Genomic DNA, 18,618 nt, shown 5'->3' on the forward strand with positions numbered 1-18,618 from the left:
ATCAATGCACCCGACACCTCGCGAGTTCACAAACTTATCAGGGCGTAACCTGTTAGACGTCGGCCGCACGCTTTTCTTGTTAGACTCCTCTTTCAACCGATGGATCTACAGTAATCAAGCACATTTTATTTTTGTGATATTTTGAAATTGATTTAAATTGTCAAATCGCGTTGCTCCTGACATCTGTCATTCATCATGAGAAATCCAATTAATCACAACAAACTGCGGACCCTGGGAAATGTCGGGTGCTTTGTAAAACCCCTGCCAACTAGATAAACATCGGTCCCCTCCTTAACAAGTATTGTCTAAACCAAACAAAACGAATTTGTCGAGAGGAATGAAGATATGGGGAGACGGTGGCGGCGGCGGCAACGCAGTGTGTCGATTGATTGATTGTCGTCCTAACATGAGTAATCAATCTTCGTTGCAAGACCCGTGTCGATAACTCAAGATGAGATGACACACGGGGCCCCGGAGACGACGACGCTCTTCAAACACACACAACAAAACATCATAGAGCCGCTTGCCACTTGTCATGATGAAATGAGCAGAAAAATGAGCACCCTCATCACCACCACCACACACGGTGATCTGTCATCGTTCATTAGCTGTCTGTCACTTTGAGATTTTTTAAGAAATTAAAGTTTTATTCTTACGCTTTGTCTTCCGGGAAGAGCGGCAGTGCTTTTGAGAGTATAAACTATTATAATCCGACTGAAGAGCGATAACAAATAGATCATGTTGGTCATCTGTCACTAGCTGTCACATTATTGACAGAAGGGGTATTTTGGATGATCCTAAACGTTAAAGGTCATGATATATGAGTTGATGGGTATCTGGAGAGAGAATGGTTTTATGGATTTCATGATTAATGACTGGAAAAACAGGAAAAATTTTTGATTTCGTAGGTTTTTAAACTGTATGTTCTTGCAAAAAAATACTGTTTCAAGGTAATCATTCAAAATTGGGGTTTTTTAATGTTATTCGTTTTAGCTACCACCGGAAATTAAATATTATTTCTAAGTAAAATATTATTTAGAATATTGTAAATCTTTAGAAAATGTTTTTTTTTAATTTACAATTAGTACTGAAATTGACAATATTGTTTTACCTATGTTTTTATAAAAGCATTTTCACCGAATTTTTTAAAAATCGAAATGATTAAAAAACATTTTTATTATCTTCTCTTTTTGGTAAAAATGTTGAACATGTTCAATTTTACGAAAAAAAAACTGTTTCAATTGAACCTTAAGGTAATCGTTCAAAAATTGGGTTTAATTTTTATTTCCTTCATCCACTTTTTTGTAATGTGAAAGTAATGAGTATCTATAATTTTAACGATATCCCTGAAACAGTAAAAATGTAGCATTCTTCATTTGATTGGTCAGTGAAGATCTCATTCACTTGCCGAAGATTAATAGGCATCTTCATCTCGGTTACGTGATCGGCTCTAATCGTCAAGAAAAAAAAAAAGATTCTCGAGATGAAAGAATCATTCAATCGGGATGGGGGCTTTTTGTTCAAATGTATAGGATAAATAACATACGTGAAAAGTTTGCCAGGATCAAATTATATATCACAATGTAACGGCAGGAGCAAGTTTGTCATATCTACTAAAAATGATCTGCTTCAGATTTATCATTTCACTAGAATCAACACCCATGATACTAATCAATTGAAAGTCTTCAGTCATTGTGTATATAATTGTAGAACATTTATGACATTTTTCTAAAGTGAGAAATATCAATTCATAATTACTTTGAAACTGTAATTTTAAACACTTCCCGGTGGAGAGAGTATGTTTCAGCTTCAACCGTATTGCTGTACTCTATGCACGATTTTTAAAGAAAATCCTAATTTATAATTGTAGGCAAAAGTGTCAGTTTGTTTCTTAAAAAATGACTTGTGACATTTTAATTGAATATATACTTTCCAAACAGAAATCACTGTTTCAGATTTTGTTTTTTTTTTGTTTGAATTTCAATAATCACTAACTTGCAGAAGTTTTCACAGCGAATACCGTATATCCTCTATTAGTAAGGCGTGCAAAACTAATTTTCGGACACCTAATTTGATGCAAAACTAATTTTCAAACAGGTTTTTTCTCAAGTTTCCCATTAAGTTATGACAAATATCATCAATTTCAGTAACACCTTATGAACCAAAATGTACGAATTTTATGACTGATACACAAACATTGTCCGAGTCGTACTCATATTTTGCCAATTTTTACTTGTTTTACCAAGTCTGTAAGAATTTTCCTGATTTGTAGAACGATTTTAAAATGAAAACTTTGAATTCCTAAAAATAGGGAACAAATGAAGCGGTACAAAACTATTAGAGAGTGCAAAACTAATAGAGGCGCCTTACTAATAAAGAATATACGATACTTTTATTTTTGCAAGAAAACTTGCTCTTCATAATTTCAGGTTTTGCATACTGTTTTTTTTGCAAATCTTCAAGAAAATAGAAAAAAGTAACGGAGAAACGTTGAACTTTTGAATTCTCGGCTGCCAACATTTTTACTGTTTCAGAGTTGCAATATTGAAAACTTGAAGATACTTCGATGATTCCATAACATTCTTCTTTCCAAAAAAGTGTTTGAAACCATTTCTGATTTTATCTCTGACCCATACTACAGTAACAGTTTTCATTTTATGATACACACTCACGGACTGAAGACTCATACTTTCCAAGGAAAACCTGCGATGGAAATCTGCAAAAAAAATTTACTGTTTCAGTGTGATTATATTTCAAGTTGTAAATTCATATGCTATTTGAGTTCGTTAAAAAAAAAGGTTGTTGTATTGAATTCCCAAGCTTTTTGTTTTAAATTTACCAAAAAAAAATGATTGGGGAGCATATATTTTATTTTCTCTACCGACTGCTTGATTCCTATTTACCCGGAAAATGTATTTTACAATTAAAATTCATTTGAAATCTGTCACTGTTTCAGAGTGACTTTATTCCAAAGTTAATTTTAAAATACATAATACTGGCAAATAATACTGGTGAGCTATCGATGAAAATCCCAAAATAAAACAAGAAATTTTTATTTCAAATTTCTCAAAAAAAAAATTGTGGGGACCATTTTTTATTTTCTCTGTAATCTACGGAACACTCACATACTTCTTGACACTTATTGTCCCAGTGAACACGCTTCGCTATATTCCAATCGTTAATTCAGATGTTGCTGATCAAGTTAGAAATTTGAGAATAGTCCCTGAAAATGAAGCTTACGAAATTTTTGATTAAAAAAAAAAGAACAAATTATCTTTTTATTTTCACCGACTGCTTGATCCATTATTTCCAAGGAAAACCTACTTCTCAATTAGAAAATTTTTTTACAGTTTCAGGATCGCTATATTAAAATCGTTAATTTAGATGATACTGATTCTGAATCGTATGTTATTCCCAAGATTACTATTTCTAATTTTCCGAAAAAAAAATGCCCGTCATCATTTTTAATTTTATTTTTGATGAATCCACCGATTTCTAGATCGTTAGTTTCCGGTGAACCGTTCAATTCTTCAATTCTCAGTTTGAAATTGTTTGACAGGGTGGTTATATTGAAACTGTAAATACAGTTTCTACCTATTGAACGCCAGGACCCGAATAATAATATTCAAAGATTTTTGTTTCAAATTTCCCAGAAAAAAAAGTGATGAGGGGGATCATTTTTCATTTCCTCTGTAACCCATAAAACACTCACAGACTTCTAGATCCCCTGCACGGCTACCACCCGGAGAGGGGGGGGGGGGGGGAGTTCGACTATAAAATAACTCATCGGGAGATGGTTTTACGAGCCCTATTCGCCAGCTGTCTTCTTTTTCTTCTTCAGGCCCATCAGTTCAACTAGGTACCCACATATATCTTCGTCCCCCCCACGTCGGCCGACAGAATGAAAGAAGAAGAAGAAGAAGATGAGGGGCGCATCGCTTGTTAGATTAATTAAACCGATATAGTGAAGACGCCTTATCTCGTACGTTCTTTCCTCTTCCTATATACACACTTCGACACCTTCGATTAAAAACAGATGCGGACTCGATTGGAAGTGTGGGAAGATGAGGTGTCTTCGTGTTCCGAGACAGAGACAGAGGTCTTCTCACATCAAACACTTACCGCCGACACACTCATCAATCTCCGCGTCTTCTATGTGTTTACTGCACTGGAAAAGAGCAGCTATTTGGCGGATTTGTTTGATTAATTATGTTCTTCTCGCCGTGGGGCGCGGAGCCGCTCCCTTGGAGCTCACTTGCGATGGGGGCAACATTTCGGTGATTTATGAGGGTTTGCCCGAATTGACAGTTGCATATATATATATGTGTGTATTGAGTGAATGAGTGAAGATTCCTCTGAGAGATGCTCAACATTTTTTTGTTTGAGTTCTCTCTAGGATCTGTTGGGTTCAAACATTACTGTAGCTTCTAGTGGATTTGGTACAACACATTACCATTGCTCTTTACGGCGGAAAATTCAATATATAACAACTTGGAAACAGTAAAATTTCAAAATAAAAATTGTGTTTAAAAAATGTGAGTTTATTTTTTAGTTTTGTGTTTTTTTTAAAAAGAAGGGGTTGTGTAGATAGCAGTTGTTTGTATTTTATTTAAAACAAAAACACTTTTTGAAACAGTACAAATTTCCCTTACACTTGTATTTTATTTGAAGTGACTATTCGCGCCGTTGTAAAATTCCAGAAAATATCTGATTACATACTTCACCCATCTAGTTTGCCTTTTAACTTTTTGTAGTTCAAAATCAGGATGACTGTTTCAAAAAACAGCACGGATTCATATGGTGGTATTGATACAGCGAAATTTGAAAAAAAAAGTTGATTTTCAGTTAAGGATAAATTAAGTGCCACAGATCTCAAAACTAGTAAAGAAACCCCAAATTTGTTGAAATAATTTTTTTTTCTAAAATTGAAGACATTGAAAATAATTTGTTTGTTGTTTCAGGTAGGCAGACAGTTGTGCCTACATGAGAAAATGAAACACTTATTTTATTCTGAAGTTGTGGGCGAAGAAAACAAAAACAAACGTGGGAACCAAGTCTTTTTATTAACTAGGGAACTCCAAAATCCCTAATGTTTGGAGCAGCTATGCAACTTTTTCAAACGTTATTTATTTACAAACGTTAATATATATTGCAGTTACGTGTGTTTCTTAACAAAACTTTGAAACAGTATATATTTATTCGAATTTATTCGATTTATTCGAAGTTGGTGCAAGTAGTTCAAAGAATATTGAAAAAGATAATGTTGTGGTGATAATAACAACAGGAAACGGTTAAGAAAAGTTGATTCGAAAATTATTTATTGTACCGTATTTTTCAAAAAAAGTATAAAAGACCTCTACGACAAAAAACTTTGACGTTCTCTAAGTCTCGTGCTTTAAATTAATTGGTAAATGAAATATTGCTCCTAAATATATGGTGAGTGTGAAACACACGATTACAGAAAAAATTTTTTTTTTAATTTCAGATGAAAAAACCTCTGTTTCAAGCATTATTCATACACAATTAAACATTTCCGATTCAGTGGTTTTGCTATATTACTACAACGGCAATAGTACTTTATTAATATACCTCAATTTTTCATTCTACCATAAGGTAACTGTGAAACAGTGTTTTTTCGAGAAAAAAAGCCAACTGTTTCAGAGATTCCATCTATTGTTTTTCTAGCATTTTTCTGTCTGTATTCTCATGATAATAAATCACCAAACAAAAATTTCAAAGAACCAACGTCTTTTATTACATAACCATTTGAGGAATGTTGTCACAGTACAGGGAGAACAAGAAAAAAACCATATTTTTGTTATGGGGCGTCGTAAAGCAACCGAGATGACCAAAAGTGGATGGATGGAGGCGAATTGAAAGAACTCGTACAATTAAATTGAGAACAATAAAATAAAAAATGGAGAGGGGGGAAATAAAATAAAACAAATAAAGGTAAAGTACATACAGTACACACATAAACAAATCGAATCAAGCGAAATCACTAGACATTGAAATGAGAACCCGTATTTTTTTAATGGACCACGAGGATTCTTGAATCAACATTTTAAAATTCAAAATTCAAAACTCAAATAAAACTTTACAAATTCAGCTATTAACTATCTTGACTCTGACAGTGAATGGTTTCAAACTCGTGTATGTACTCTTAAACAAATATTACAATCTCTCGTTGGCGCAGTTGGTAAAGGCGCTAGTTTCATTTTTGCAAACTCAAGTTCAATCCCCGCTCACTGCCAAAGTCATTATCTCCACTAAAAGTATCAAACAAAATTCAATTACTGATGAGCAACGGTAGACATCAGCCTATTCGAGTACATTGCTTGAAGGGAAAATGGTAAAACAAGGGGATTCATTGCCATATTCATACCCATTTGTTGCATTGTTGGTGGTGCTGGAGCAACTGGTTTTCCGTATGGATTAAATCGATGTGGAGTTGTTGTAGAGGATCTTGAAGCTTTTCCCGTTGATGTTGATTGTTCAGAAGATGCGGAGCTTGATGGTGATGGCGCGTGCATTTTCTGAAACATACATATAAAGGAAACATATCGGAAAAAGTAATAAAAAATTGTGGTGATGATTTTTATGTTAAAATTTTGAAACAGACAATGTTTTGATTAAATTGTTTTTTTTAATTAAATTAATTTTAATTTTTCTTTCAAGATTTTCCGAGTTATCCCATAGTCAAATATATATTTGAAAAACTTGCAAAACTGCTCACCTTAACATGGCTTGCCAACTCATTTTCCTCATCGAAAACTTTTCCGCATGGTACATCAGAATCCACCCAGTTGCAGGGGAATTTCGCTGATTTTTGCGACTTTTGTGCTGTTGGTTTTGGTTGTGGAGAGGCTTTTGAGGTAGATGCGACATTCGAGTAATCAGTAGGTCCTGCTGAGGTTGAAGCTGCTGCAGAGGCAGCGAGAAGAGCTTGGTAGGATGAGGTTGGAACTCTGGAACATTGGAAGTTTTGAAATTTAGTCAATTTAACCAGTTTGTGAAACAGTTTTTTTTTAATTTTTGATCGAATTTTAAACAATTAATCTTTAATTTTATTCTTTTTATGAAACAGTATTTTTTTATTTTATTTTTTCAAACTTTTTAAATCCAAAAAATACATACCCTGGCATCATTCCAGCATACATTGAGAACAACGGATGCGCTGCAAACTGTGACATCATTTCAGCAGTCATTTGTCCATTTTTAGCAGCATTTGAGCTACTACTTGGACACTGCACACATGCCGGATTGGCACATGGTTGACGCATCATTGCAAATGGGCATGGAAGACGCTGAGCACCCATAAATCCTTGGCTCATCGGAAAAGCACCCGGAAAACAGCCATAGGCAGTCATCATCGGGTTGAAAAATGGGAATCCTTGCATCATTCCAGGCATTCCCATTGGGAAACTCGGCTTCGGAAGACCCGGGAATGTGAGTGTCGGCTCTTTTGATTGAGGAGTTGATCGGGGCGATGATTTTTGTTTTGATTGTTGTTGTTGTTGGTGGTGTTGATGATGAAGAATATGATTCTTTTCATCTTTTTTCCCTTGTGGTGAGCTACTGCTTGATGCTCCATTCTTTTTTGAAGAGCCCTCGGGAAGTCCAATTGTTTCGCAAGTTTTTGCGAGAAGTGCCAACGGGGATTTGCCGGGTTCCGCCTGGAACATTTTGTTAACTTATCAGATTGGCAACTTATTAAATAACATTTTTTACATTAAAAAAATAAATTTTGAAACAGTGAATTTTTTTTTGGTTTTCCAAAAAACTTCCGGTTGTAACTCAGGCTTAGTACGGTTTAACCGATTTTTGAAAATTGGCAAAAGTGTCTAAACAGAGTTGATTTAAAAAAAAAACTGCTTCCTAAAATTTGTAATTTAAGATGACAGGTGTCACATTTAATCCCTGTTCCGAATTCTTTGAAAAAATTTTCAATGAAACTTTTAATAAACTTTGAACTGAAAGTTTAGACTTTCAGTTCAGTTTGAAAGTTTTGAAAGTTTTGAAAGTTTTGCTTCCACTTTTAATCTAAAGTTTATCTTGAAATTTTGAAAATCTATATTTACAAAATTAACTGTTTCATGAAATTTATAATTAAAATGACACGTCTGTAATTTTTCAAGATTAATTTTTCAAATAGTTCATAAAATTTATCTCAAATTACAAAAGCTAAAATTAATTAGATGGGGTTTTTTCAAAAAAAAAATGAAAAAAATTTGAAACAGTATGCTTAGTTAGCCTCCAAAGTCAAGAATAAATTTGGATTAATAAAAATTCAAAAATTAAAAAAAAAACTGTTTCGAAAAATTCATAATTAAAATTAAATAATTAAAACTTTCAAAAATGTTCTTTCTGTTATTTTTAAAACAAAATTTCAACAACCAAAAATTGACAAAAAAAAAATCATACCGGTACAGGTGTGAAATCCGTAATATATTGAGATGAATGTGTGGAGACCATAACTGGAAATGTGAGCACTCGTCGTACAAAAAAAAAGTGCGCAGCAACAGAACAAGCTGACGCAAACTAAATGAGAAGAAGGGCGGAGCTCACGTCTATCGGCACGTTCAAAAGAACACAGAGAGAGAGGGAAAATAGGCGGAGTCAAACGAATCGGTTGGATGAGAGGGGCGGGGAGTAGGCAGGCGGCAGAAGATAGATAGGAGGCGATGAGTGGAGAGAAACCAACGTATGACAGGCAATTTATGATGTGTCAATTGATAGATGAGGAGTAGGTGTGAACGTTACACATCAACTTATAGATGTGTTGAATCTTTCTCAATACATACACAAATCTTCTCCGCTCATCTCCTTTTGCGGGCCTTCAGGCGGGTTTTGATGATGATGACAGGTCAAGATGGAGTGATGGGTAAAGGAAAACTGACATTTACTTACTTGGTGTACAGTAATACCCCCTCTCTGACAAGATGGATTAGGGGAAGAATGATATTTCCTTTTGTTGACGGTTTTTTAAGTTTTTTTGCACAAGTTTTATTTGAAACATTAAATAGTGTGTGGAAATAGGAAATACAGTATATTCTCTATTGGTGCTGCACCTCATTGCTCAACTTTTGTTGATCATATCTCGGTGTCTTTTGTTTTATAAAAATACTTTCAATCGAATAATATATTTCTATTTCATTGATTTTTTTTTAAAACAAACCGAGATTTTCCTTTTCAAAGTGAATCAATTTGGTGCAAACTATGTAGTAGAGAATATACGGTATTTTCACACACAATATTTAATGTTTCAAATAAAAGTTTTGCAAACTAACATAAGAGCCTACTACTATAAAACCACTGAATATATTTCAAACCACTCGAACTTAAATGATAAATCTGAAACCGACAAAAAATTTTTTTTTTTTTTTGCGTTTGCACCTTCAACAAGAACATTTGTGTTTTAATATTGTTTTTCACGTGTAAACTGAGCCTTGAAGGTCTAACCAAAATCCTCGTTGAACTGCATTAATCAACGAAACCTGAATATTTCAAGTTCATTGTCTTCATGTTGAGCGATCTCATTACAGGAAGCTTCCCTGCTCAAATTTAAATAAAAATTTTGAAACCGACAAAAAATTCAGTATTTACACTGAAAACTGAAGTTTAACTTAAGCGATTTTCTACGAGAAATCAACATTTGAACAATTAAAATTAAAATTGCAATTTTCGTATTATTGATTGGGTGAATAGGAAGAAAATTTCCATTTGTTTTCGGTGATTTGCTAGCATCGGCTTTTTCGAAGCATTAAGTATTATGTAAAAACACATGTTATGGAATCACTGAATAGCAGTAAAAATTCTCAAATTCAAATGAGAAACCTGAAACCGACAAAAAAAATAAACTTGGAAGCACTTCCTGAAATTAAATCGCTGAGAAATTTTTCAGCATCACAGATTTACTATCAACCTATTGAATTTCAAGCTGTTAACGATTTCAGGGTTGTTTTTTCAGAAAGGTTTTCGAAACATTTTCAAAATTCCACATACCCTCAAACAACATTTTCAAAAATTGACAACCTGAGAACACTGTTTTTGGAGCAATTAGACAGGTTTTTAAAGTGGGAGATAAAATGAAAATTTTCAAAATAAAGGGACCACGAGTGGGGTTTTGCCACTAAAAATTAGAATTTTTACACTTGAAAAATTTGAAAGACTTCACTAATACAGTATAAATATCTCAAACTCAAATGAGAAACCTGAAGCCAGATTCTGTAAAGTTTAATGTAAGGTGTTGCGGTTTTAATAAATTTATTGAAATAGTTGCTTTTTTCATTATGAGCTGAACAGTTTCAACTTTTCGATGTGGTTTCGACGATGTAATTTCGACGATGTGGTGCATCGAATGTATCTCAAACTGCTCTAAGCTAAATAAGAAATGTGAAACCGACCCAAAAAAAATTCTTGCTGAAAAAACAAAAATAAATTTCAGCAGTTCCCAATACTGAAATCATGTTCTCAAATAAACTTTTCCAAGTTTAAACTAAGCTCGGAAGCTGGGAAGTCAGGTCTAAACTTACCACGCTTCATAAAACATTGAAAAATATCATTTCCATGAGGCAGATCGAGCAGCATTACTTTGTGATAATTTGCTAGATTTTTAATAATATATCTGAAACCGGCATAAAATTTTTGTTTTTTTTTGCAGCTACATACTATTGATATTCATTTTGGAGACTTTCCCGCAGAGTTGTTAAGTTGTGATAAATAGTGCTTTAATTGCCTGAAAAACTACCTAACTGGAATCTGACTCGGCAATGTTAGAAAATAAACAATGGTGTCGTTTTTGAAAATTTCAAGATCATTTGTAACGTAACACTTTCAGAAACACGGGCATATTATTTTAGCATTTAAGATGAGAAAAATTGATAACCCCGTGGTTTCACTGGGCTGACTTGGTTTCAGAATCGGATTGAGGATAAAATCTGAAGGTAACTTGAATATATATACGGCTTCGCAAAATTTGGTATAGCTTTATGTCATTGTTTTGCTATGATTTCAAGTATACGTTAAAATTATTTGATTAGAATCAAGCACGTAATACAGTTGAAAGAAGTTTAAAAAACATTCAAACGAAAATCCAGAAATAATTATTTTTACAAAACTTTAACCCTATAATTGTTTCGCTGGAGCCGAGTTTCCTAATGATTATTCTCCGTTGTCAAGTGTTTATTTGGACTGTTTCAAACAGTATACGTAACTATCATAAACTTTTGTCATAAACTTCAAGAAGATTGAAAAGAAAACATCATTTTGATAAAATCAACGTATTCCAAATCAACGACCTACTATACACAAGATTTTACTTAAAACCTTATCGATACAGTATTTGCTTATTTTGAAAAAAAAAGAGTTTCTACACATAAAACTAGTTATTTCTAAAATAGATTATTTGATTCTCTGAAAAAAAGACTAACATTGTAAGCTGTAAGTATAATTGTCAGGATTTAAAAAATTATATTTCGATGTAGTACAAGGATCTGAAATATCTTAAATTAGAGGCATAAACTTTATAAACTTGATGAAACGGAAAATATTTTCGGTTGCTATTTTTTCGGATGCCGTATAATCTAAATTATTTTTAACACGCTTATATTAAATTTAAACAAACTAAAATACTTTAAAGGAAAATTGAAGAATAAACTACTGTACTGAAAAAAATGTAAAGAAAGTTCATGATTAAAATCAGAACCTGCCAATAGTTTCCTCCATATGAGCCATTTAATAACACAGTATCGAAACGGTGGAAATTCTATGTTTCAAATTAAGAAAAGCGGTGTAATGATTTTTTCGCATTATAATTAATGCAATACAAAATCATTTCGTCTTCTGAAATACAATTTTTTAACGAATTTGTGGTCTACCATGTAAAAAATGGGAAATAGTAAAACCTCTAAACTTCTATATAATTAATACTTGTCTGAAACCTGAAATTGAAAAAAATGAACACTTTCTAGAAGCTGTAAAAGTTATTATTAAATTTTTTGATTCTCGTTATTATACTTTGTCTGTTTCACTTCCATCACAAATGATTATAACAGTTTTCTATTTAATTTGTTTGGTCATTAGAATATGAGAAATAGTTTTAGCTATTTAGACATCTTTATAAATAAATTTGTCGAAACAATATTTTCCTAAAATATTATTTTTATGAAAATCATTAAAGATGTTATTGGAATCTAGACAGACCAATAATATAAATAAAGTTCGCAAGTTGAAATGTAGCATTTGAAACTATAATTTTTTCTCCTCATTTTTTTTGTGATTTTTATAGTTTTTATAGGAACTCAGCCGATTTGAGGTAGCAATTCTCATGGCAATAAAATCGTTTTTGTTGTGCCATCTGCTGGAAAGCAAGCACATGTTCAATATGACTTTTATATTAGTATTATTTTCTCTACGGGGCATTTATGCGACATTTATGCCCTGCCACATAAAAAAGAACCGCTTTGACACTTTGTCAGACGATCATAAAATTGGTTTTATTTCTTATTTCCACGATTCAAAAACCTTATGACAAGGGGAGGGGGAAGGGGTAGTCATAAAAATCAAAAGAGGTGACACGGTAGATTGAGAAAATGTCCTCCTAACACTAACAAGACAACATATCATCCGAGATAGGGCCTATTTGATGCACGATTTACGACCAGTCGGCGGGGGCTCTTTGAGTTGCCTGTCATAAAATTGGGTGATAAAAACCTATGGTGGTGCAACTGATACGCACAGATAGACGGGGACGCATACATACACACAACACTTTTATGGATCCTAAATGGGTTTATTGCTTTCTTTTGGGGACTATAAACATTTCTAGACTCGGAATCAAGCAGCATGCAAATTGATATATTTACAAAGGGGTGAGACAGAAAAACTCTGTTGTGAAGCAGAAATTTTACATTCATTTTTTATACATGTGTTATTGAAAACAACTAGATGAATCTCAAGAAGACACTACAATGAAACAGACTGAAAAAAGTTTCACTCGAATATGTTAAGGTAATGTTACTGGCTACCCAAATACAACATGCCAGTTTTGCCTAAAAGCCTGAAATTTGTGCGTCTCAAAATGTTAAATAGTACTTTTCAGATACGAAAATTTCTGATTTATAGGCAAAACTGGCAGAATATTATTTTGTAGTCGAGAAGCCAGGAATATTAGATATTGATTGGTTCACTGTGTACAGTGTTTCCTAGTGAGAATTAACGTTTATGAGACATTTTTCATGGGAATTTCATCTTATCTACGTGGCAAAGAAAACCATTTCAAAAAATGGTTTAAAATTTCACTATTTGAAAATGTTTGATTTCTTTAATTCCTGAAGTTTTGTCAACTTTATTGGAATCATTAGAACTACATTATCGATTTTTTGAAACTATTATGTTCTCAATTTTTTTTTTGAATTGAGAATCAACCAACCAATAAATAAAGTGCAAATTACTATATACTTAGGGCGTGAAATTCAGATCCTCTATCAAAAACTGTGGATTATCGGATAAATCACTTTAAAAATGGTTTTCGGATCCCTTCCCGTGATCTTTTAGGGGATAATCAGGTATTTCTTTAGTTTAAAACCTCAACAAAACATTAAAACAAAAAATATCTCGAAAATATCATGAAAATTATTATTTTTTAACATCTTAAATCAGGAAGAAGTCGAAATGGCCATCAAATTCCAAAAAAAAGCAGCAACTCATAGAGTTGCCGCAACACACGCTACACTGGTTTTCGTCGGCTGCAAGTTTTCATCAGCTTCCTTCAATTTTCAGTGATCGTCAGTTCTCCAAGACGGACGGAGCTTTCGAGTTTCGTGCTACGGCACGTCTCTCGGAGAGCCAAGACAAATCCAAGTCAAAAACCAACAAACCAAATAAATGACTTAACAAAATGCTCCCCGTCTTTAAATTTTGGAAAAGGGTCCCAATAGGGACCCGGAAATGAACAATTATTTTTTTTCAGAACTTTTTATCTGATGAATTGGTCACGTTTCATGGTTCAATTTTAAAACATCACCTGGTAATAGATTGTTTGATCTTACTATGTACGTATATATTTATTTTTTGAAATAGGAATCGGAAGTAAATATTTCTACCACACAACATTTTCATGAACGTGGTGAAACAGTTTTTTTTAAATATTTTTGAATGAATGGTTCATATTTGTTTAATAAAAAAGGAAGCGTATGCTATTTCTTTGAATTATCTGAAATGTTTGACCGACCGAGGTAATGGTAAAATTTTTTTAATCAATTAAACTAAAGCAGCTGAAACATTAATTATGATTTGTATCGAGTATTTAATAATCATGGGACATTTCCAGACAAACTTTATTTTGTGGTACTAAACGATAAATGAACAGTAAAAGGTATTGATTAAAATTTTCAGAAACAATATTCTTTGAAAATATAAAATTTTTGGCATTCTTTTTAGATCTCGTTACTTCATTGTTAAAATGCTCTATAAATATCAAAAAAAAAAGAATTAATGCTTGCACATTTCTCAGTAAAAATTTCAATGTTATTTCTGGATAAAGTATGCTTGTCGTAAAACTCTTGGAGGAGACAAAAATCAGAAAATTTTAAATTTCATCCAAAAAATCACGCGGGGAATGTTCAGTTGAAACTTAAAAATTGGGTTTATTCCTTTGCCTTGTCTTCTGCATTTTGTGAAATTGAAGTCTTCGCATTACTCGAAAAAATATTTTTATTTATAAAAAGCTTCTGAAACAGTAGTTATCGCTTTCATAATCCGAATGAACAGTTTTAACCAAGTCTGGCTGGAGTGCATTAAAATACTATTCAACGTCCATTCATTAAAACTTACAGAAACAGTAATATTTTTTTTGTGTTTTAGAAAACTTTTTTTGTTTTTGAAAAATCATTTTTGTATTTGACATTGTAATTCAAACCATATTATACACAGGGACATACAGTTTCCCACACCATTACCCACATTCATTTTTCGGTCAGTGTTCCTGGCAGTACTCTTCGGCGGCCTCTTGGATCCTTTGAAGTCAGTGTTGGCATTCCACCAAATGGTGTTAATTGATGAATTTATCGATGACAAGGAAAGCAATAAAATTGTCAGTGGTGTGTCTCTGTCTTCCGCGCGCACGCATTCTATCTCATCCTCTTTGTTCCGGAGATTGATGAGCTCACTGGGTGGTCGTGGATAGGCAAGGAACAACAGGAAGTAACAAGTAATGATAGAGCTCTACTTATTGTATTGTAAGGGATATATCAAAACTTGCAGGGGAATCCTTCGTTTAAAAGAGAAGTTTTAAAAAATTAAAGAATAGTGTAAAACAGTATTTGTTTGAAAAAACCGAAACATCGAATATTTTTGTTATTCGATTTTCCTGAATTCTGGAAAAAAGAGAGTTCCTCTACTTCAATCGAATTATTTATTTAATTCACAAATAAAAACTAGACAGTGTTAAAAAAGAGACACAGGGACTTAAGAAGAAGTTTTGAAGTACTTTTGATCTTTCTGTCATTGATGTATTAATGTGCACTTCATGGAAGTTTTTTTACTTCATTTATGAAACAGCAAATTTTTCCAATTAATTAAATTAGTAGGTTTGCAAAATCATTATAAGATCTTTAAAAAACAATGTTCTGTTTTTGTTTTTCATTCACAACTAAAACATTCTGTCAAAATAAAATTAGTTTTTTATTCAAAAAATCAAGCAACTATGTTATGTAATGTTTAAGCTATGTACATTTCAAAAAAATACTATAAAGTTAAATTAGTCAAAAAGATGATGAAAAGAAATCGGAATAAAAAACATCAAATTATCTCCCGTTTTACAACCTCATCGAAACAAGCAAAGTTTTTTATTGAAATTTATGTGTAAATTTGAAAATCAAAATTTTCTGTTTCAGGTTTAGTTTTTCTAGTGAACCCTTTCAGCAAACTATTGTGAATTACAGTAAAGCTGCCTTTTATGCGTTGTTGAAAATCAACGTTCAAACTTTATTTTCTCAGTAGGGGCTCTCATTGGAAATTAAATTAGAAAGGAATAGCAACCGTGGTTTTTCCTTCAAATTTAATATCTAAATTCAGTATTTTAGCAATTAGACTGTGAAACATTATATTAACCTGTTTCACATTGTCCTTATCAACACTCAACGAATTTGAAAGCATTTATTTCACTTCATTGATGCAAATGCAAATTCAAAGCAATAAAAACTGTATCAGAATTTGTTATATGTAGAGGAAATTAAAATATTTGATAATATCCGAATCTCGGTGAGGTTTTAAATTTATTTCAAAACTAAATTATTAGGTAGTATGGCAGGGATGCTATGTTTAAACATCCACATTGTTTTAGTTTTAGATCAAGTTTCAATCAAATTTATTTTTTCCGCATTTAGAAATTCAAGTCTGATGCTGTTTCATGGTGTCATTATAAGCACTTGAAGGATTCATTAAATTCGTGGAATATATATTTATTTGATTAGCGTTCCGATCCTAAAAAACCAGTGCTCTGTTCTCGTGAAATTACTTCATATTACAGCTAAATAATAATAATAATAAAAATAATCTCTTCGAAACAAATTTTCATTTGAAAGTTTCATGTGTAAATTTGAAATTTAAAAAGTTTCTGTTTCATTTTTTAAGTAAAATGTGTTTCGAAGATAGTACGTAGATGTTTTTCGAGAACAAAATTCGAATATCACGGAACATTAGTACAATTTACGTACAATGCTCATATCGCAACACGCGACCAAACATTGTGAACTGTAGGTTTTTAAAAAAATATCTCCTGTGTTTGTCTAAAGATACAATGCACAAACCGATACTGTGTGGACAGGTTATTTATTTATTAAACGTTTATGCTAAGAAATTGAGAATTTCAATGCCTAGAAATACAGGAAATTCTACGAGGTTTTATTTTTCAAAACTTGAAATATTTAATTTTAAAGTGCCTACCTATAATAAAAAATTGCCGTAAGTTGTGGGAGCTACAAAAACTTTCTATGGGTGCTCTGAAAATGGAATTCTTCTCAACTTAAAATGTGATCAATTCTTTTAGAGGAGTCTCTCTTTGATTTTTTTTCAAATGCCAAGAATTATCGTAACCTGTTTTACAATGGCATTATGAACATTCGAAGCAGTTAAAATTCAGTACAGCTGTTTTAGTTGGTTTCCCAGTTTATTTGTAAAAAATTTCGACAATTTTGATCATTGCTGAGAGTTTACTAACAGGCTTTTAACTTGATCTTTGCAAATTTTCTTTAAAAATGCATCATTTTGGTAGAAGGCGATCAATAATAAAGTCAACATATTTCCCATTTTACAACCTTATCGAAACATTCCAAAAAATGTTATTTAGAAATTTTATGTCTCAAATTAAAAATTAAACATTTTCTGTTTCATTCATTCTATATCAGGTGAACATTATCTTCAAAGATAATCTCAAAAAATAGAAGCATTAAATATTCTTATTTCCTTACCTAAAAATTTCTTTGTCTTGAAGACGTGTCACATGTTGATTTCCAAAATTTGAACAAGCTTAAAAATTAGTTTAACAATTTTAAAATTTTTTAGCTTGATGTAGTTTGAAAACTACTCTAATAGCTGTTTTCTCCAAATAATCTCATAATTCGATATTTTAGAATTACAAAAATTATCTTAAACTGTTCTACAGTGTCCTTATAGATATTCAAAGCGGCGGAAAGCATTGGTGATAGGTTTTTTGAGTTCTAGGATACAAAATTGAGTTCCAGTGAAATTTTTCTTTGTTTAGAATTTAGGAACGGTAATTGAAATTAAAAAAAATTCCAAATTCAATTTTTTTCAGCTAATAAATTTATTTATTTATTGAACTTGGAAGATCATTTTTTCATTTAACCACAGTTTTGATTGTAAAAAAAAGGAAAACTGATCAACTCTATCATGATTGTTTAAAACTTACAACGGTGGCTTGAAACAGGTATTTTAAATTATTTTGTTCATTGACAAATTTTGATTTTAGAAATCAAAGTTTTATTTTTCCTGTGTCAGTGTCAACGTATATTTCATATTTATGGTCATTGTATGTTTTTTTGTAAGAAGTTTGAACAATTTTATCATTGTTTGATTTCCGAAATGGGTTTCAACTTGATTTGTTTCAAATTTCCCTTTAACATTTGTTTCATTCAAAAAAGACGCGTGCTTTTCAGGCTTAACGTACTTGATTCTTTTTAAAAAATGTATTTATTTTTCAATAATTCTACTGTTTCACAGTACCATCATATGAACTTGAAACAGTTGAGTACATTACGATGAGTGACTTCACATATTTACTTAAAAAAAATTAGGGAACGATATCTTGAAATTAAACTATTTTGAAAATGTATTCAGAATTTTTAAGTCAGTCAGATTAATTTTATAATTAGACTACGAATATTCAAATTACTTTTCATTGCATTTTTTAAAGGTTTATTGTTTAAGTTGTAAACGCAAATTTCAAATAATTTATCTGCTTCACTTTTGGTTTATAACATCACACTTAACATCAAAAAATAGTGTTACAGCATATGAAAACAAAAAAAACAACAAGAAATATTTCTAATTGCTTACTAACTGTTTTGAACTGTTTAGAAGTAATAAACAATTGAT

The 18,618-nt window shown here is 32.0% G+C and overlaps 2 protein-coding genes and 93 non-coding genes across 95 annotated transcripts; 44 read left to right on the plus strand and 51 right to left on the minus strand.

Moving 5' to 3' along the window:
* Nucleotides 1-111: 111 nt before the first annotated feature.
* T23G4.127 (Photosystem II protein I) lies at nt 112-3,223 on the minus strand. Its single transcript, NM_001268826.2, has 4 exons — nt 3,126-3,223; nt 2,673-2,716; nt 657-797; nt 112-612 (listed from the first exon to the last, which is right to left on the minus strand). The coding sequence occupies exons 3-4, from the start codon at nt 747-749 to the stop codon at nt 595-597; spliced, it is 111 nt and encodes a 36-aa protein (NP_001255755.1). The 5' UTR covers nt 750-797; nt 2,673-2,716; nt 3,126-3,223; the 3' UTR covers nt 112-594.
* On the plus strand, nt 984-1,004 carry 21ur-14338. The gene has a single exon (NR_057125.1).
* 21ur-11143 lies at nt 985-1,005 on the plus strand. Its single transcript, NR_057126.1, has one exon.
* 21ur-6742 lies at nt 989-1,009 on the plus strand. Its single transcript, NR_057127.1, has one exon.
* 21ur-8802 lies at nt 1,279-1,299 on the plus strand. Its single transcript, NR_057128.1, has one exon.
* Nucleotides 1,287-1,307, minus strand: 21ur-9350. The gene has a single exon (NR_057129.1).
* On the plus strand, nt 1,669-1,689 carry 21ur-15444. Its single transcript, NR_057130.1, has one exon.
* 21ur-5222 lies at nt 1,672-1,692 on the plus strand. Its single transcript, NR_057131.1, has one exon.
* Nucleotides 1,992-2,012, plus strand: 21ur-10809. Its single transcript, NR_057132.1, has one exon.
* On the plus strand, nt 2,279-2,299 carry 21ur-14123. Its single transcript, NR_057133.1, has one exon.
* 21ur-2045 lies at nt 2,571-2,591 on the plus strand. The gene has a single exon (NR_057134.1).
* On the plus strand, nt 2,572-2,592 carry 21ur-11155. Its single transcript, NR_057135.1, has one exon.
* Nucleotides 2,777-2,797, plus strand: 21ur-10527. Its single transcript, NR_057136.1, has one exon.
* 21ur-7322 lies at nt 2,778-2,798 on the plus strand. Its single transcript, NR_057137.1, has one exon.
* 21ur-4313 lies at nt 2,994-3,014 on the plus strand. The gene has a single exon (NR_057138.1).
* Nucleotides 2,997-3,017, plus strand: 21ur-11562. The gene has a single exon (NR_057139.1).
* Nucleotides 3,224-3,394: 171 nt separating the features above from the next.
* On the plus strand, nt 3,395-3,415 carry 21ur-500. Its single transcript, NR_057140.1, has one exon.
* Nucleotides 3,396-3,416, plus strand: 21ur-12317. The gene has a single exon (NR_057141.1).
* A 1,018-nt stretch (nt 3,417-4,434) lies between these two features.
* On the minus strand, nt 4,435-4,455 carry 21ur-5002. Its single transcript, NR_057142.1, has one exon.
* A 114-nt stretch (nt 4,456-4,569) lies between these two features.
* Nucleotides 4,570-4,590, minus strand: 21ur-8910. Its single transcript, NR_057143.1, has one exon.
* A 156-nt stretch (nt 4,591-4,746) lies between these two features.
* 21ur-13367 lies at nt 4,747-4,767 on the minus strand. Its single transcript, NR_057144.1, has one exon.
* On the minus strand, nt 4,750-4,770 carry 21ur-3421. The gene has a single exon (NR_057145.1).
* Nucleotides 4,771-5,121: 351 nt separating this feature from the next.
* 21ur-9355 lies at nt 5,122-5,142 on the minus strand. The gene has a single exon (NR_057146.1).
* An 82-nt stretch (nt 5,143-5,224) lies between these two features.
* 21ur-4078 lies at nt 5,225-5,245 on the minus strand. The gene has a single exon (NR_057147.1).
* 21ur-12930 lies at nt 5,226-5,246 on the minus strand. Its single transcript, NR_057148.1, has one exon.
* A 133-nt stretch (nt 5,247-5,379) lies between these two features.
* Nucleotides 5,380-5,400, minus strand: 21ur-10560. The gene has a single exon (NR_057149.1).
* On the minus strand, nt 5,384-5,404 carry 21ur-6576. The gene has a single exon (NR_057150.1).
* A 138-nt stretch (nt 5,405-5,542) lies between these two features.
* 21ur-3314 lies at nt 5,543-5,563 on the plus strand. The gene has a single exon (NR_057151.1).
* Nucleotides 5,560-5,580, minus strand: 21ur-789. The gene has a single exon (NR_057152.1).
* Nucleotides 5,563-5,583, minus strand: 21ur-1894. The gene has a single exon (NR_057153.1).
* A 144-nt stretch (nt 5,584-5,727) lies between these two features.
* tlp-1 (Zinc finger protein tlp-1) lies at nt 5,728-8,602 on the minus strand. The gene is made up of 4 exons (NM_070246.5): nt 8,425-8,602; nt 7,138-7,676; nt 6,737-6,968; nt 5,728-6,536 (listed from the first exon to the last, which is right to left on the minus strand). The coding sequence occupies exons 1-4, from the start codon at nt 8,473-8,475 to the stop codon at nt 6,294-6,296; spliced, it is 1,065 nt and encodes a 354-aa protein (NP_502647.1). The 5' UTR covers nt 8,476-8,602; the 3' UTR covers nt 5,728-6,293.
* On the minus strand, nt 6,555-6,575 carry 21ur-763. Its single transcript, NR_057154.1, has one exon.
* 21ur-11157 lies at nt 6,953-6,973 on the minus strand. Its single transcript, NR_057155.1, has one exon.
* On the minus strand, nt 6,956-6,976 carry 21ur-3265. The gene has a single exon (NR_057156.1).
* 21ur-9164 lies at nt 7,918-7,938 on the plus strand. The gene has a single exon (NR_057157.1).
* Nucleotides 8,174-8,194, minus strand: 21ur-14590. The gene has a single exon (NR_057158.1).
* A 692-nt stretch (nt 8,603-9,294) lies between the features above and the next one.
* Nucleotides 9,295-9,315, minus strand: 21ur-2589. The gene has a single exon (NR_057159.1).
* 21ur-15293 lies at nt 9,306-9,326 on the plus strand. The gene has a single exon (NR_057160.1).
* A 192-nt stretch (nt 9,327-9,518) lies between these two features.
* On the minus strand, nt 9,519-9,539 carry 21ur-5815. Its single transcript, NR_057161.1, has one exon.
* A 103-nt stretch (nt 9,540-9,642) lies between these two features.
* 21ur-9251 lies at nt 9,643-9,663 on the minus strand. The gene has a single exon (NR_057162.1).
* A 79-nt stretch (nt 9,664-9,742) lies between these two features.
* On the minus strand, nt 9,743-9,763 carry 21ur-10670. The gene has a single exon (NR_057163.1).
* Nucleotides 9,764-9,777: 14 nt separating this feature from the next.
* 21ur-3908 lies at nt 9,778-9,798 on the minus strand. Its single transcript, NR_057164.1, has one exon.
* Nucleotides 9,799-10,213: 415 nt separating this feature from the next.
* On the minus strand, nt 10,214-10,234 carry 21ur-11376. The gene has a single exon (NR_057165.1).
* A 101-nt stretch (nt 10,235-10,335) lies between these two features.
* On the minus strand, nt 10,336-10,356 carry 21ur-7225. The gene has a single exon (NR_057166.1).
* Nucleotides 10,348-10,368, plus strand: 21ur-13144. Its single transcript, NR_057167.1, has one exon.
* A 200-nt stretch (nt 10,369-10,568) lies between these two features.
* Nucleotides 10,569-10,589, minus strand: 21ur-645. The gene has a single exon (NR_057168.1).
* A 117-nt stretch (nt 10,590-10,706) lies between these two features.
* On the plus strand, nt 10,707-10,727 carry 21ur-2851. The gene has a single exon (NR_057169.1).
* A 411-nt stretch (nt 10,728-11,138) lies between these two features.
* 21ur-1691 lies at nt 11,139-11,159 on the minus strand. The gene has a single exon (NR_057170.1).
* On the minus strand, nt 11,140-11,160 carry 21ur-14543. Its single transcript, NR_057171.1, has one exon.
* Nucleotides 11,161-11,274: 114 nt separating this feature from the next.
* On the minus strand, nt 11,275-11,295 carry 21ur-2908. The gene has a single exon (NR_057172.1).
* On the minus strand, nt 11,276-11,296 carry 21ur-11999. Its single transcript, NR_057173.1, has one exon.
* Nucleotides 11,297-11,479: 183 nt separating this feature from the next.
* On the minus strand, nt 11,480-11,500 carry 21ur-6164. Its single transcript, NR_057174.1, has one exon.
* On the minus strand, nt 11,481-11,501 carry 21ur-10899. The gene has a single exon (NR_057175.1).
* Nucleotides 11,502-11,692: 191 nt separating this feature from the next.
* Nucleotides 11,693-11,713, minus strand: 21ur-3250. Its single transcript, NR_057176.1, has one exon.
* Nucleotides 11,694-11,714, minus strand: 21ur-12852. Its single transcript, NR_057177.1, has one exon.
* Nucleotides 11,715-12,068: 354 nt separating this feature from the next.
* On the plus strand, nt 12,069-12,089 carry 21ur-5826. The gene has a single exon (NR_057178.1).
* Nucleotides 12,073-12,093, plus strand: 21ur-13928. The gene has a single exon (NR_057179.1).
* Nucleotides 12,074-12,094, plus strand: 21ur-12846. The gene has a single exon (NR_057180.1).
* On the minus strand, nt 12,074-12,094 carry 21ur-5873. The gene has a single exon (NR_057181.1).
* Nucleotides 12,075-12,095, minus strand: 21ur-9242. The gene has a single exon (NR_057182.1).
* Nucleotides 12,096-12,185: 90 nt separating this feature from the next.
* 21ur-11557 lies at nt 12,186-12,206 on the minus strand. Its single transcript, NR_057183.1, has one exon.
* 21ur-13467 lies at nt 12,189-12,209 on the minus strand. Its single transcript, NR_057184.1, has one exon.
* Nucleotides 12,210-12,913: 704 nt separating this feature from the next.
* Nucleotides 12,914-12,934, minus strand: 21ur-6874. The gene has a single exon (NR_057185.1).
* An 855-nt stretch (nt 12,935-13,789) lies between these two features.
* Nucleotides 13,790-13,948, plus strand: F52D4.1. The gene has a single exon (NR_057186.1). It is a non-coding gene; the product is annotated as an Unclassified non-coding RNA F52D4.1 (non-coding RNA).
* Nucleotides 13,949-14,041: 93 nt separating this feature from the next.
* Nucleotides 14,042-14,062, plus strand: 21ur-370. The gene has a single exon (NR_057187.1).
* An 8-nt stretch (nt 14,063-14,070) lies between these two features.
* 21ur-5887 lies at nt 14,071-14,091 on the minus strand. The gene has a single exon (NR_057188.1).
* Nucleotides 14,092-14,219: 128 nt separating this feature from the next.
* On the minus strand, nt 14,220-14,240 carry 21ur-8250. The gene has a single exon (NR_057189.1).
* A 436-nt stretch (nt 14,241-14,676) lies between these two features.
* On the minus strand, nt 14,677-14,697 carry 21ur-11577. The gene has a single exon (NR_057190.1).
* An 80-nt stretch (nt 14,698-14,777) lies between these two features.
* 21ur-5859 lies at nt 14,778-14,798 on the minus strand. Its single transcript, NR_057191.1, has one exon.
* A 696-nt stretch (nt 14,799-15,494) lies between these two features.
* On the minus strand, nt 15,495-15,515 carry 21ur-166. The gene has a single exon (NR_057192.1).
* Nucleotides 15,516-15,770: 255 nt separating this feature from the next.
* Nucleotides 15,771-15,791, minus strand: 21ur-6696. Its single transcript, NR_057193.1, has one exon.
* Nucleotides 15,774-15,794, minus strand: 21ur-15198. Its single transcript, NR_057194.1, has one exon.
* A 64-nt stretch (nt 15,795-15,858) lies between these two features.
* On the plus strand, nt 15,859-15,879 carry 21ur-11485. Its single transcript, NR_057195.1, has one exon.
* Nucleotides 15,880-15,932: 53 nt separating this feature from the next.
* On the plus strand, nt 15,933-15,953 carry 21ur-1786. Its single transcript, NR_057196.1, has one exon.
* A 24-nt stretch (nt 15,954-15,977) lies between these two features.
* 21ur-14882 lies at nt 15,978-15,998 on the minus strand. Its single transcript, NR_057197.1, has one exon.
* A 159-nt stretch (nt 15,999-16,157) lies between these two features.
* On the plus strand, nt 16,158-16,178 carry 21ur-11936. The gene has a single exon (NR_057198.1).
* 21ur-457 lies at nt 16,159-16,179 on the plus strand. The gene has a single exon (NR_057199.1).
* Nucleotides 16,162-16,182, plus strand: 21ur-14039. The gene has a single exon (NR_057200.1).
* 21ur-11458 lies at nt 16,163-16,183 on the plus strand. The gene has a single exon (NR_057201.1).
* A 67-nt stretch (nt 16,184-16,250) lies between these two features.
* Nucleotides 16,251-16,271, plus strand: 21ur-15268. The gene has a single exon (NR_057202.1).
* Nucleotides 16,272-16,452: 181 nt separating this feature from the next.
* Nucleotides 16,453-16,473, plus strand: 21ur-5510. Its single transcript, NR_057203.1, has one exon.
* Nucleotides 16,474-16,664: 191 nt separating this feature from the next.
* On the plus strand, nt 16,665-16,685 carry 21ur-14648. Its single transcript, NR_057204.1, has one exon.
* A 458-nt stretch (nt 16,686-17,143) lies between these two features.
* On the plus strand, nt 17,144-17,164 carry 21ur-2756. Its single transcript, NR_057205.1, has one exon.
* Nucleotides 17,165-17,264: 100 nt separating this feature from the next.
* Nucleotides 17,265-17,285, minus strand: 21ur-3877. Its single transcript, NR_057206.1, has one exon.
* On the minus strand, nt 17,268-17,288 carry 21ur-4565. Its single transcript, NR_057207.1, has one exon.
* A 95-nt stretch (nt 17,289-17,383) lies between these two features.
* On the minus strand, nt 17,384-17,404 carry 21ur-10443. Its single transcript, NR_057208.1, has one exon.
* A 27-nt stretch (nt 17,405-17,431) lies between these two features.
* Nucleotides 17,432-17,452, plus strand: 21ur-2824. The gene has a single exon (NR_057209.1).
* A 247-nt stretch (nt 17,453-17,699) lies between these two features.
* On the plus strand, nt 17,700-17,720 carry 21ur-1776. Its single transcript, NR_057210.1, has one exon.
* Nucleotides 17,703-17,723, plus strand: 21ur-4776. Its single transcript, NR_057211.1, has one exon.
* A 158-nt stretch (nt 17,724-17,881) lies between these two features.
* 21ur-9321 lies at nt 17,882-17,902 on the minus strand. The gene has a single exon (NR_057212.1).
* Nucleotides 17,903-18,058: 156 nt separating this feature from the next.
* On the plus strand, nt 18,059-18,079 carry 21ur-12602. Its single transcript, NR_057213.1, has one exon.
* A 197-nt stretch (nt 18,080-18,276) lies between these two features.
* 21ur-14569 lies at nt 18,277-18,297 on the plus strand. The gene has a single exon (NR_057214.1).
* Nucleotides 18,278-18,298, plus strand: 21ur-3087. Its single transcript, NR_057215.1, has one exon.
* Nucleotides 18,299-18,525: 227 nt separating this feature from the next.
* 21ur-3697 lies at nt 18,526-18,546 on the plus strand. Its single transcript, NR_057216.1, has one exon.
* 21ur-11741 lies at nt 18,529-18,549 on the plus strand. The gene has a single exon (NR_057217.1).
* The last annotated feature ends 69 nt before the right edge of the window (nt 18,550-18,618 follow it).

This window comes from Caenorhabditis elegans, chromosome IV (genome assembly GCF_000002985.6).
Source record: "Caenorhabditis elegans chromosome IV".
Lineage (NCBI taxonomy): Eukaryota > Metazoa > Nematoda > Chromadorea > Rhabditida > Rhabditidae > Caenorhabditis > Caenorhabditis elegans.